Below are 12,959 nucleotides of genomic sequence, written 5' to 3'. Positions count from 1 at the left end.
ATAATTTTGCTAGTGAAAAAGCAAGGAAAATTAAATTGGAGGATATTATTTTTTTATACTGATTATTATGAAAAATATTTTTCATAATAAAATTAATTCTTCAATTATCATGAGAGTGGAATAAGTCAAAGATATTTGATTTTGAGATGATTGAACTTTTGCGTCAATTTGCTAAAAAGTAAATTTAATTGCTAAAAAGATTCAAATACCTGGGTACCTGGCTGAATAAAGAGATAAAGAATAAATGAAGATCTAAGAATCCGCATCGAGATGGCTAGAACAACATTTATAAAAATGAAGGCGGCGCTTATAAACAAGCATCTCAATCTTCATACGCGGTTGAGATTTGCGAAGAGCTACGCCTGGACAGTATTACTATACGGATGTGAGACGTGGACTCTGAAGACCAAGATGATCAGCCAAATCGAAGCTTTTAAGATGTGGGTATACATGCGTATGCTGAAGATTCCGTGGACCAAAAAGATATCAAACGAAGCTGTCCTTGGCATGATGGGGAGAGGAAGTGTACTTGTTTCTGTCATCAAGCGGAGAAAGATGGAGTACCTCGGACAGATGATACGGGGCCCAAAATATGAATTTCTCCGTTTGATAACCATGGGGAAAATAGAAGGAAAAAAAATGGATTGGCAGGAAAAAGTTATCTTGGCTTCGAAACATGCGCATGTGGACCGATATGAGCGCCGAAGAGTTGTTCCGAGCCCCTGAAGACCGATGCGGATATCTTCAAATAATCGACGAGGTGCTCGCCAACATCTGGATCCGGACAAGGCATTAACAAGAAGGAGAAAAAATCTTGATACAGGATAAAAACCATTTTACATCACGGGAATTATAGCAACGTTGCAATGCGGATTTCATAAGATTTCCTTTTTCAAATTCTTGACATTTTGACATCTTAAAAGTGTTGACAGTTAAAAGTTTCAAGCGATACCTGATGGGAGTCTATTTGACTGTTAATACTTATACTAAATTCAATAGTTTATGTATGAAAAAACTTGTATGTTCATGTAGAGTAGAGTGAATACTTGGACTGTAACATACATTTATGTGTACATACATTTCAAAATAAAAAGCGATTATGAACATCGTATAATTAAAAAAACTTCAGTTATTTTAACCGATAACGTCAGTTGTTCCGATAACGACATCTTTCTCAAAATAAATAAGACTGACAATCAACAAGTTCTTGCAGTTTGATGAACGCTTGTGCCTTATAATGTTCGTTAAAACAATAGCACTATGGTGCTTTCTCGTTACCGTAAAAGGAAAAGTGAGAAGATTTCCAGATACTCTCTCTTTCGGAGTAGCAACAGCATCCTACCAAATAGAAGGAGGCTGGAATGCGTCAGGTAAAATAAAATCTTTGGACTTAAGTAATAATATATGTATAAATTAAGTAATAATATATGTAAGTGAATGAGAAAAAAAACGACGGTTGCAGATAAGGGTGAACATATATTTGATCATCTTGCGCACACTACGAATAAAATGGTAGATAATGGAGATGTTGCTTGCGATTCGTACAACCAGCACGAACGTGATGTGGAGATGCTCAAAGAGCTAGGTGTGGATTTCTATAGATTCTCCATCTCTTGGAGTAGGATCCTTCCGGAAGGATTCTCGCACAATCTGAGTCAAGATGGAATCGCCTATTACAACTCCTTGATTAACGATCTAATAGATGCCAACATCACGCCATCCATCACACTGTACCACTGGGACCTTCCCCAGAATCTGCAGGACATGGGTGGTTGGAGGAATCCGTTGATGGTTGACTATTTTGCTGACTTTGCTGAAGTAGCTTTCAAGACATTCGGTGATAGGGTTAAAACTTGGATAACCTTTAATGAACCGTGGGTCGTCTGTGTTTTGGCACCGATATGGTTTTCAGTAAGCCCAGCCAAAAGTTTGAACGGTATAGATGAATACATATGCGGTCACAATCTAATCAAAGCTCATGCCAAAGCTTATCGTATCTACGACAGAATTTATAGGTCTGCACAGAGAGGTTAGTTCAGTTTTTTTTTAACAATTGATACATCTATGTATGTAAAAATGGAAGCAATGGAATTACACGCCTAATTTTACAGGACGAGTTGGATGGACCCTGAGTTCAAGTTGGCATGAACCAATAACCCAATCAGCAGCCGATATTAAAGCAGCAGAAAGGACACTGCAATTCAACGTAAAATACTTCTGCAATAAATATGAAATTAAACTAAAAAATATATACATTTAAATTTAATATACATATTATATCGATGCGGTGCAAACGATCGACAAGCGCCAGACAGACTGAACCACAGATTAACGACACGTGTACCTTATGCGTGCGCACTGCTCGCACTTACACTAAGCGAAATCTACCCGAAGTCCCGACATACCTATCCTGTATAAGTTATGTGCTTCTGATACTTTAGTTCCGAATTTTGCCTTATTAAACTTGCCAGAAAGATCCAACTAAATTTTAATAATTACCATTTTAATAATTGCATCTGTGCACATCGAAAGGCTACCCGTCATCTGATGTGCAATTTATCATTCGTGAAGTCGAGAATTGCGTTTAAAGCAGCCATCCAGTTAATCTGTAGTTCAGTCTGTCTGGCGCTTGTCGGTCGTTTGCACCAAACCCATATTATATATTCAGAAATCAGCTGATAGATTTAGTTCATTTAACATATTGTGGCGTGGACTTGTAGAGGTGTTTCCAATATCGGAGTGAAACACGCAGCAGTGTATGTAGTAGAGATAGTTTATTGTTCTTGATCCGGCAACCTGCCAGCTGCGAATGATGCACGGACCAAAACCGCCTAATATTTATACCCATCTGGTATTCTCCGCACAGAGAGATCATTGGTCGATGGGTCGCGAGACCTTATTGGCTGTTGTATACAGCTTGTTCACACGTTGATGCCTTTATGGCGCGAATGCGAAATCAGATGATTAGTGCTAGTAAACCAGTGGTCGACGAATACCTATCACCTAATCTCTACGTTACAATATCTATTCACATTTTTTAATCTAACAGAATTTCTATAAGCTTTCACAGTTATCCAACCAATTTCTAAGTATTATATTTGCTATTTTATTACACTTTTATACATTTTTTACAAATCTTCTAGCTCGGTTGGTTTGCTCATCCAGTATTTTCAAGAGAAGGTGACTATCCGCAAGTGATGAAAGACGTAATTGCCCAGAAAAGTTTGCAACAAGGCTATCCTAGATCTCGTCTTCCAGAATTCACTACTGAAGAAATAGCTCAAATTAGAGGAACATGCGACTTCTTTGGATTAAATCACTATACCACAAACTTAGTCAGAATGCAAACAAATGCATCAAAGGAACCTAGCTATTTCGACGACCAATTTACAGAGATCTTGCAGGATCCAACCTGGCTTAGCTCTGCATCTCCTTGGCTTAAAGTTTGAACACCTATAAAATTGAAATAAGAGTATAAAAAAATATTTTAGCAAAACGTGATTTAGCAAAACGTGATTACACATAACGTGATTTCAGGTAGTGCCTTGGGGATTTAGAAATTTGTTAAACTGGATTAGGAAAAATTACAACAACCCGGAAACTATGGTATTCGAAAATGGCTTTTCGGACAGTGGCAATACGTACGATATCGATCGTATTTCTTACCACAATCAGTATTTGAATGTACTTTTGGATGCAGTTGAAGACGGTTGCAAAGTTTCAGCTTACGCTGTCTGGAGTTTGATGGACAATCTAGAATGGCTCGAAGGATACAAGTGAGAAAAAATCGAATTTGCCCAACCTAAGACTGATTGTATTAGATTTTAGGAATATACAAATTATATAAAACAAAAATATCTTAATGACATACACACAGATACATTTTCAAAAAAACGAAACATATGAATCAAAATATCTAATAAAAATGTCAATCGAATATTTTTACATACCTCCTTTACGTTTCACTTACGATTACAATTCAGGAAAAAATTTGCCTCTTATCCTATCGTTTTCATACTTTGCCATATTGCTCATTTTGGTCATCAATATAAGTAAATGGATCCTCCGCCATTACGATAGTGCAAAAATTTCGTGTAAGACGCGTTTGAAATTTGAATTTCTGAAAAGTGCCTGACGTCTATCCAGCTTTTAGTTTTAAATATAGATGGTGGTAGTAAAATAAAATTATTGGTATTTTTATTCAAAATAATAATTTTATATACAAATTATAGAAGAGGTATGTTTTTAAAAAACTTTATTTTATAATTATATAGTACGATTATTCATATGTACATATACAGATGAGATGTCATGTTATTTTTATTATTAATTTAGTGACAGATTCGGATTGTATTACGTGGACTTCAACGATCCAAGGAGACCAAGAACGCCAAAAGCATCAGCACTGTACTTTAAATCCATTCTGGAAACAAGAATTATAGAACGAGACTTGAAAAATTCCAGGCTCTTCTAAAATCAATAGTACATATATAGCAGTCATAAGCCCAATATAATCATAATACATGTGCTAATATAAAACGTAAAAAAATACATGGAATAGTCGAAGATTGAATTAAATTATTATAAATTGTTACTTAAATAAAATTTGAATTGTTTTTCAATCATAAATATACATATGCTTTCATTTTTTTTCTCTTGTTTTATATATGTAGGTCATTGAAAAAGTCCATTTTGTAACACCTTTGCAAAATGGTATTCATTTAAATAGTAGCACTGTTATACTCATTCGGTAAAAGGAGACTTGGGGTGATTCCCGATAATGTATCTTTCGGTGTCACTTCAGCATCCTACAATGCAATGTTCTGCAAATTAAAAAAAATCATTTTAATTTTTAAACCTGAAATTATTTAAAACACCTCTATTCAGTCAAATGGTCGAAAAGAAAATTGCTTTTAGCACTTGCCACAATGTGATGGATAGTGAGTGACAGGGACCTATTTTTTTTGTTTTATTTCTCCAAATACATTGAATGCAGGGTCTTCATATTTTATGTATTTCTCGTAAAAACTCTATGATTCGAATTATGTCATAATATAATAATATATATAAAAACGGACGCAATGTATGTATGTTTGGGGGTATGTGGCGGACGCGTCGACCAATAATAACAAATTTTAGAATGCCAGGAGTATATGTACATACGTTCTGCCTAGAGATATTTATTAAAAAAATACACGTGAACGAAGCTCATAACCAATCAGCATGAAATGGTCCACGTGGATTAAAACGCTTCACCAATTAGAGCCACGACGATACGTTCTGACCAATGGGTGCATTTTAAATATCCGCATAGGGATGTGGCGTGACGACCGATCGTGTAGAGAAGACGCTGGGAAGAAGAGTAGCTGGTTAGAAGTAGGGGGGTGTGGAGCGTCTGACATGCTCTTGATATTGAGCACCTAACTTAAAACGAGTGACGTCAGAGTCAGATGCGCTGCGCAGAATCAGAACGTACACACACAAATTCATTCATAATTTCGAACGGGTGGACGGGTTGGATTGGCGAGCGTGTAGAGCGTGTAGTATTAATACGTGCGCGTGCTTATAAATTCTTCTTCTTCTTGTTAATGCCTTTTCCGCATCCGGACGTTGGGGACCACCTCGTCGATTATTTGAAGATATCCGCATCGGTCTTCAGCGGCTCGGAATAGATCTTCGGCGCTCATATCGGTCCACATGCGCATGTTTCGAAGCCAAGATAACTTCTTCCTGCCAATCCATTTTTTTCCTTCTATTTTCCCCATGGTTATCAAACGGAGAAATTCGTATTTTGGACCCCGTATCATGTATCCGAGGTACTCCATCTTTCTCCGCTTGATGACAGAAACAAGTTCCCTGCCTCTCCCCATCATGCCGAGGACAGCTTCGTTTGATATCTTTTTGGTCCACGGAATCTTCAGCATACGCCTATAGACCCACATCTCAAAAGCTTCAATGCGGCTGATCATCTTGGTTTTCAGAGTCCACGTCTCACATCCGTGTAGTAATACTGTCCAGGCGTAGCTCTTCGCGAATCTCAACCGCGTATGAAGATTGAGATGCTTGTTTGTTAGCGCCGCCTTCATTTTTATAAATGCTGTTCTAGCCATCTCGATGCAGATTCTTAGATCTTCATCTGGGTTCATCTCTTCATTCAGCCAGGTGCCCAGGTATTTGAATCTTTTTACTCTTTCTATCACCTCTCCATCCAAGGTTAGATTCCCGGTGTCTGTTTGCATTTTATCTACTATCATAAATTTTGTCTTCTTTAGATTTATGCGCAGACCTCTTCGATTGCTTTCTTGATGTACACGGTTTAGAGATCTTTGCAGGTCTGCTAAATTTTCAGCGACTAGTGCCGTGTCATCAGCATATCTTATATTGGTGATCGTCTCGCCGCCCACCTTGATGCCCTCCGCCTCTTGGAGAGCATCGTGGAAGTTGGATTCGGTGTATGTGTTTATAAATTACCTTAAACTTTTGTAGGTGCTTATAAATTACCTTACATTATATTCATATATAACATATGACTTTATTTTAATTCGTGTATCAATTCCTTTCCGAAACCACCAATTGAAATCAACGGGCACAACACTATTCATGAAATAAAAACATCGATCAATATCAATATAAATAATTACTTTCACGGGAAGCCCGTTGTACACGTGCTCAGAGATGCGAGAGAGAGGGGGGAAACAAAACGCCACAATCAACGTCAATACGCCACAATATGTCAGTGTGAGAATGATATCAGACTTGGAATGACAGCTCTTCAGCTTCTTCTTCAGCCGTTATTACAATAACAATAGATGAAGTTTTGTGATCATGTAAAAATTCGAACTCGAGATTTTGACTGATTCGTACTCATAATCGACCACTAATCACGATTTTATGATCTGGAAAAAAATGTGTGTGTGTGTGTGTTTACTTTTTTCAAATTTTTAAGTTGACCGGAAATGGTACCTCGTTTTATGTGTCCTCTTTTTTAAGTTTTTGAATTCGAGTATATCCCAAGCCGCTCAACGAATCATGCTGTTTTTTTGTAAAAACAATGAATCAGACTGATAAATTTTATTATTCACTAATATTTTTTAAATACCTCAACCTCAACAGGAAGTAGTACTTTAACACTAGAGAATCGAAGTTTTTTTTTTGAATTTTTCTCCGAAACCTTTCAATGTACTGAACTGAAATTTTGTATCTAAAAATTTAAGCTTAATACCAAATAATATATAAAATGTGTTGAACATCCATCAACCGGAAGTGGCAGTGGCAAGCATAAAATATTACCTGTGATTGCCATCATCTTGTTTATATCCATTTTAATATAAACACAAAAAAGTCTCACGATTACTGTTAAATCAGAACCCATTATAACAATATCAATAATATATTTTGGCTTTTAATATTGAATTACTTATCTCATGCACTAAAAAAAATAATGCGATTAAGAAATTTATCAAAAATCAACAAATATATACTTAAATTTTTATCCGATAACAACATAATTTTCGAAATATATAGAATCGTCAATCAATGACCACCAGCAGTATATTGGTAATAACACCATAATGGTGTTCATTAAAACGATAACACTGCTGTGCTTGCTCATTGCTGTAAAAGGAGAACTGAGGAGATTTCCCGATACTCTATCTTTCGGTGTTGCTACAGCATCCTACCAAATAGAAGGAGCATGGAACGCTACGGGTAAAAAAACAATATACCAAAAATAAATTAAGAAATAGTATATGCGAATAACCTGTATCAATCTTTCTAGATAAGGGTGAGAACATATGGGATCGCTTAACACACACAACAGATATGATCAAAGACAGGAGTAATGGAGATGTCGCTTGCGATTCGTACAACCAGCACAAACGTGATGTGGAGATGCTGAAGCAGTTAGGCGTGGACTATTACAGATTTTCCATATCTTGGAGCAGAATCCTTCCAGATGGATTCTCAAATAGACTGAGTCAAGATGGAATCGCCTATTACGACTCCTTGATTAATGACCTACTAGTAGCCAACATTACACCGTTTGCTACTTTGTACCATTGGGATCTTCCCCAGCGTCTCCAAGATCTGGGTGGTTGGAGCAATCCAATGATGGCCGATTACTTTTTAGACTTCGCCGAAGTTGTCTTCGAAGCTTTCGGAGACAGGGTTCAAAATTGGTTGACATTTAACGAACCGTGGGTAGTTTGTCTCCAGGGCTACGGTGGGGTCGGCAAAGCACCAGCTCTAAATATGTCTGGTATTGCTGAATACTTATGCGCTCATAACTTAATCAAAGCTCACGCAATGGCTTATCATCTCTACGACGATGTATACAGACCTTTACAGGGAGGTAAGTTAAATTTTATTTTTGTATTGACTGTTTTGGGAATACTAATTTGACTCGCTTTTTCTTATCGCAAGGACGAATTGGATGGACCTTGAATTCAAATTGGCACGAACCGGCAAACCAATATCCAGCTGATATTGAAGCAGCCGAAAGAGCTATGCAATTTCATGTAAGCTACTTTTGTAATAAACATATACGTATAAACGGTAACATCCTTATTATATCTCATAGTAAGTATTGTGACGTGGGAACATGAGAGAGAGTATCCATTTGGTATTCGTGGGTGAACAATAGAGACCCCGGATTTGGCCAACGGGACTCAGTAAGTGCCCGAACAAACGTTCCGTAACCGTAACGTTCCTAGACAATAGATAAATAAATTGATCGGGGGAGCTGTGGTGTGCAACTTGCCCTTTATAAGGAAGTACACACGGTAGATCAGATTATTCTGGAGTGAGCGGTGAATCTTGTATCGTTGAAAACTCTTGTATCGTTGAATAACTGCCGTGAAGCGACTTTGACCATTCATTTGAAACCTGAACCCAACCCTACGCAACAGTATGATTTGGGAAATTACAATCAACGCATGCAATCGGCAATATACTATACCAACGGTTCCCAACCTGTGGTATGCGGTTGATGGTTGATGGTACGTGAAAAAAAAATCAGTAATGGCAGACATGCAGTAATGAATGATTTACAATCATAAAAATAGAAATATTTTTTATATAATTAATAAACATTATCGTAATTAAACATCATCATCGACGTCAATATGTACAGTTGATGATCGAAAATCTGACAATCGATACGTTTTCCTCAGATCCGACATTGATTTTGAAGTGCATTTTTAAATTTACCGCGTTAGCTCTCCAATAAATAAATAACTTGAATTTGACACTTGAGAACAACTCGATAATGATTTTTAATGTTGCAGATAAAATTGAAAGTTTGATTAGAAAATTTTATGTTATCTACAATGTATCTATCAATTAACCAGCAGCGTGGTCTAGTGGTGAATGTTGAATTATTTCGTACTTGATGTTACGAGTTCGATTCCCCGTTAAGTCTCGTTGTTGGCCAGACCTTGATTTGTCTAGGTCGATCGTTTCTTATCAGAATTTGCCAATTTTTATGATTTTCATTGAAACGATTCCTGTTAAATTGGCGTTTCCTTCCCAATTTTCTGTTGCGAACCTTTAGTTATTGTTATATCTTAGGTTTCGCCATATTGCTCACCATATAGGTCTCTGTGGTTGTTTATCGAATATAAAATTCGTATTGTTACATGAAAGTTATTCATCGTTATTTATCTTATTAATACGATGTTTGTAATATATGTATACTGACCATAGATGTCAGATATTTAGATTTACATGTATCTATGTAATAATTATGTGGACCAGGATGGCGCATTTGGGGTTTACCTGTTAAGCCTTCCTGGTATATTTGTATATATGCATGTGAAAATATGTATGTAAAATTAAAAATAAAAATAAATAAAATCTATTATCTATGTATGTATCGAAAATGATCAAACTGAAGTATTTGAAACTTTACATATTTTTACACTTGCAAAAACAAATTTCATGAAATGCAATCATTTTTATATGTTGGTACAATTTAACGCTATGTACTACCAAGTGGCACGTGAGTCAAAAAAGGTTGGGAACCGCTGTACTATACAATTTATCATGCATTTTTTTAATTCCATATTGCATATACTATTTTTGCTTTTTACACATTTTTACAGCTCGGTTGGTTTGGTCATCCAGTATTTTCAACAGAAGGAGACTATCCCCAAGTAATGAAAGAGAGAATTGCTAAGAGAAGTTTGGAACAAGGTTATCCTAGATCTCGTCTTCCAGAATTTACTACAGAAGAAATAGCTTATATTAGAGGAACATATGACTTCTTCGGCTTGAATCATTATACTACAACTTTGGTCAGAATGCCTACAACAATATCAAAGGAGCTTAGCTATTATGACGACCTGGGTACAGAAGGCTTTGAGGATCCAGCCTGGCCTGGCTCTGCATCTGTTTGGCTCAAAGTTTGTATCATTGAGATGAGATGTTTGACAAGCATATCTTAATATTAAAAAAATAATAAATACGTTTAAGGTGGTTCCTTGGGGGTTCAGAAATTTACTAAATTGGATCAAAGAAAATTACTACAACCCAGAGATTATTGTATTCGAAAACGGCTTTTCTGACAGAGACAATAAAGATGATGTCGATCGTATTAGTTATTACAATCAATATCTGAACGCTCTTTTGGATGCACTTGAAGACGGCTGCAACGTCACTGCTTACACTGCCTGGAGTTTAATGGACAACTTTGAGTGGCTCCAGGGATATACGTAAGAATAGAATATATACCACCTGTGTCATTGAATTTACAATCTATTATATGTGATTTAATCTGCCGTTTATCAATATTTATCATTTCATTGTGTTACACGCATGTTTAATTTTTTTAAATACATTTTTCTTGTTAATTTAGGGAAAGATTTGGTTTGTATTACGTGGACTTCAACGATCCAAGAAGAACAAGGACGCCAAAAGCATCAGCCTTCTATTATAAATCAATCCTGGAATCTAGAACTATAGAGCGTGATTAAAAATTACAAAACAAAAAAAAATGAATTCTTAAAACAACTTAAAAATTTGAAAACACGCGAAATGGTTTTTGAGTATTTCCTAAAATTAACATAAAAAATTAAACGTCTTTTCTCAGAAGTTCCAATAAATGTTGAAATATCTTAACCACTTAATACTTGATGGGTCAAAATATCTACCATACTATAGTAATGTGTGCAACAGATTCAAAAATATAAAGCCATTGATAATACATACCACATATTCACTATTAAATCAAAGCACCTACATACATATGAATACTCTACTAAATCAAAACAACTTTCATAAATATACACAGATGTCTTATAAAAGTTATAATACAATAATTTATTTTTAAAATATTGATGTTTATTTAATCTTACTACATATGTGATTACGAAATACATACCAACATATATACCTATACATAGGCGAGAAGATTTTGAATTGAATTTTCCAGAACCGGTTTCAAATTTTCAATAGTAAACTTAAAACATTACATACAAACATATGTACATATATGCAGTGGCGGCTCGTGGATAAGATATCTGGGGGTGCTGCGGTTGATTAAAAATAAAAAAAATGTTTATTTGGATTAAATTTTACTATTAACATCAAAATTATCACAATTAAACATTATATGTATTTTATTTAATTTAAAAATTGATTCTTCTGTCTTTTTTCCTTGAAAAAAGGTCTATTATCTTTTCGTTAAATTTTTCACTGTTCATAATCATTTTTTTTTTCAATTGACAGCATAGACAAAGCCGTCAATCCTTGAACCATTGTGTTTCTTATATACATATGTATGTCTTTATTCTATTTATTGATGAAAAACACCGTTCAGGCTCAGAGGTAGTTGAAGTTGTAAGCAGAATTTGAATAAGTTTTGTTATTTCCACACGAACTTTGGATAAATTGCAAAATGCAAAAATAAGTTTTAAAAATATTAATAAATCATTAATACTATGCATTTCTTTCCTTGAGTAAAACACATCTAGTTCAGTTTGAAGTTTTTCTTTATCTAGCATTGGATATGATTCAACGGTTAGTAGTAGATCTTCCATTGGCATTTTCTTACAGTACTTTTCAAAATTTTCTTTAATAAATAATATCACAGCTTTTCATTCATTAGAAAAAGTATATCTTGCTTTTATATCCTTAATAATAACATCGCACATATTTTTGGATTCTATAATATGTGCGATAATATATGCATATAATATATGCATCACATATTTTTGTATGTAATGTTTTAATTCTATTCGCTATAAGAATCTCGTATTTGTATAATGACATTAGTAAAACTTTTTAAGTTTTCTTTAATTGAAAATACATCGATATTACTAGATTGCATCTGGTTATAAATAATTTCTACATGCGGCATTGACTTGTGAAAAAGTTCTGACTAAAATAAAAAATTGTATTCAGTAAATTGGAAGATTCTGTTATTGTTTCATCAGTATTTTCGGAAGAATATTTAGTAAGTTGTAACGCAACAAGAAATGTGTATAGCACTGTTGGGAGTGCAGTACGGACCAACCTTCTAGCTGCCCCCGCGCCCCTTCTTCGCCCACTCGGCATATTCCATCGAAAACCGTACTGCACAAAATCATAAACGATGCCTCACTTTCTGATATTATTACCACGATGTATGATCATTATTGGGTGTATCGGTGTGCGGACGAGCTTAATACACGCTTAAATAATATTGATATTTTCATATAATATACATACATTTATGTATATAATAATATTAAATTTTTCTCAAATTCCTTGGGGGTGCTGCAGTACCGCAGTGCGTATGGACGAGCCCCCACTGCATATATGTATATGAACAAATAACAAGTTACATATATATAATATATTTTATTTATACTTTATTTTAGATGACAACTCATCCATACAGCTAAACTATTAAAACTACATAGATGGTTTGACAATTATTCTAATCTTTTTTAACACTTCCAAAGCTAGTGTAATGAATGAAA

The 12,959-nt window shown here is 35.1% G+C and overlaps 3 protein-coding genes across 5 annotated transcripts in view; 2 read left to right on the top strand and 1 right to left on the bottom strand.

Annotated features, from left to right (window-relative positions):
- The window catches only part of LOC143916237 (methyltransferase-like protein 25B), a 588,188-nt gene that overhangs the window by 477,671 nt on the left and 97,558 nt on the right, over positions 1-12,959 (bottom strand). The window lies entirely within an intron of this gene.
- LOC143917670 (myrosinase 1-like) lies at positions 1,238-4,474 on the top strand. The gene is made up of 6 exons (XM_077439255.1): positions 1,238-1,370; positions 1,463-2,029; positions 2,112-2,206; positions 3,144-3,443; positions 3,538-3,776; positions 4,336-4,474. The coding sequence occupies exons 1-6, from the start codon at positions 1,238-1,240 to the stop codon at positions 4,472-4,474; spliced, it is 1,473 nt and encodes a 490-aa protein (XP_077295381.1).
- Positions 6,672-11,324, top strand: LOC143922769 (myrosinase 1-like). 3 transcript variants are annotated; one of them, XM_077446206.1, is made up of 7 exons: positions 6,672-6,827; positions 7,525-7,707; positions 7,778-8,350; positions 8,422-8,516; positions 10,101-10,400; positions 10,471-10,709; positions 10,853-11,324. In XM_077446206.1, the coding sequence occupies exons 2-7, from the start codon at positions 7,572-7,574 to the stop codon at positions 10,968-10,970; spliced, it is 1,461 nt and encodes a 486-aa protein (XP_077302332.1). In that variant the 5' UTR covers positions 6,672-6,827; positions 7,525-7,571; the 3' UTR covers positions 10,971-11,324. The 3 variants fall into 3 exon arrangements, with proteins under 3 accessions (XP_077302332.1, XP_077302259.1, XP_077302413.1); XM_077446133.1 differs by having other exon boundaries at positions 6,736-6,908; XM_077446287.1 differs by having other exon boundaries at positions 6,736-6,916.

This window comes from Arctopsyche grandis, chromosome 1 (genome assembly GCF_051622035.1).
Source record: "Arctopsyche grandis isolate Sample6627 chromosome 1, ASM5162203v2, whole genome shotgun sequence".
NCBI classification, from domain to species: domain Eukaryota; kingdom Metazoa; phylum Arthropoda; class Insecta; order Trichoptera; family Hydropsychidae; genus Arctopsyche; species Arctopsyche grandis.
This window is presented reverse-complemented; position numbering and strand designations above follow the sequence as displayed.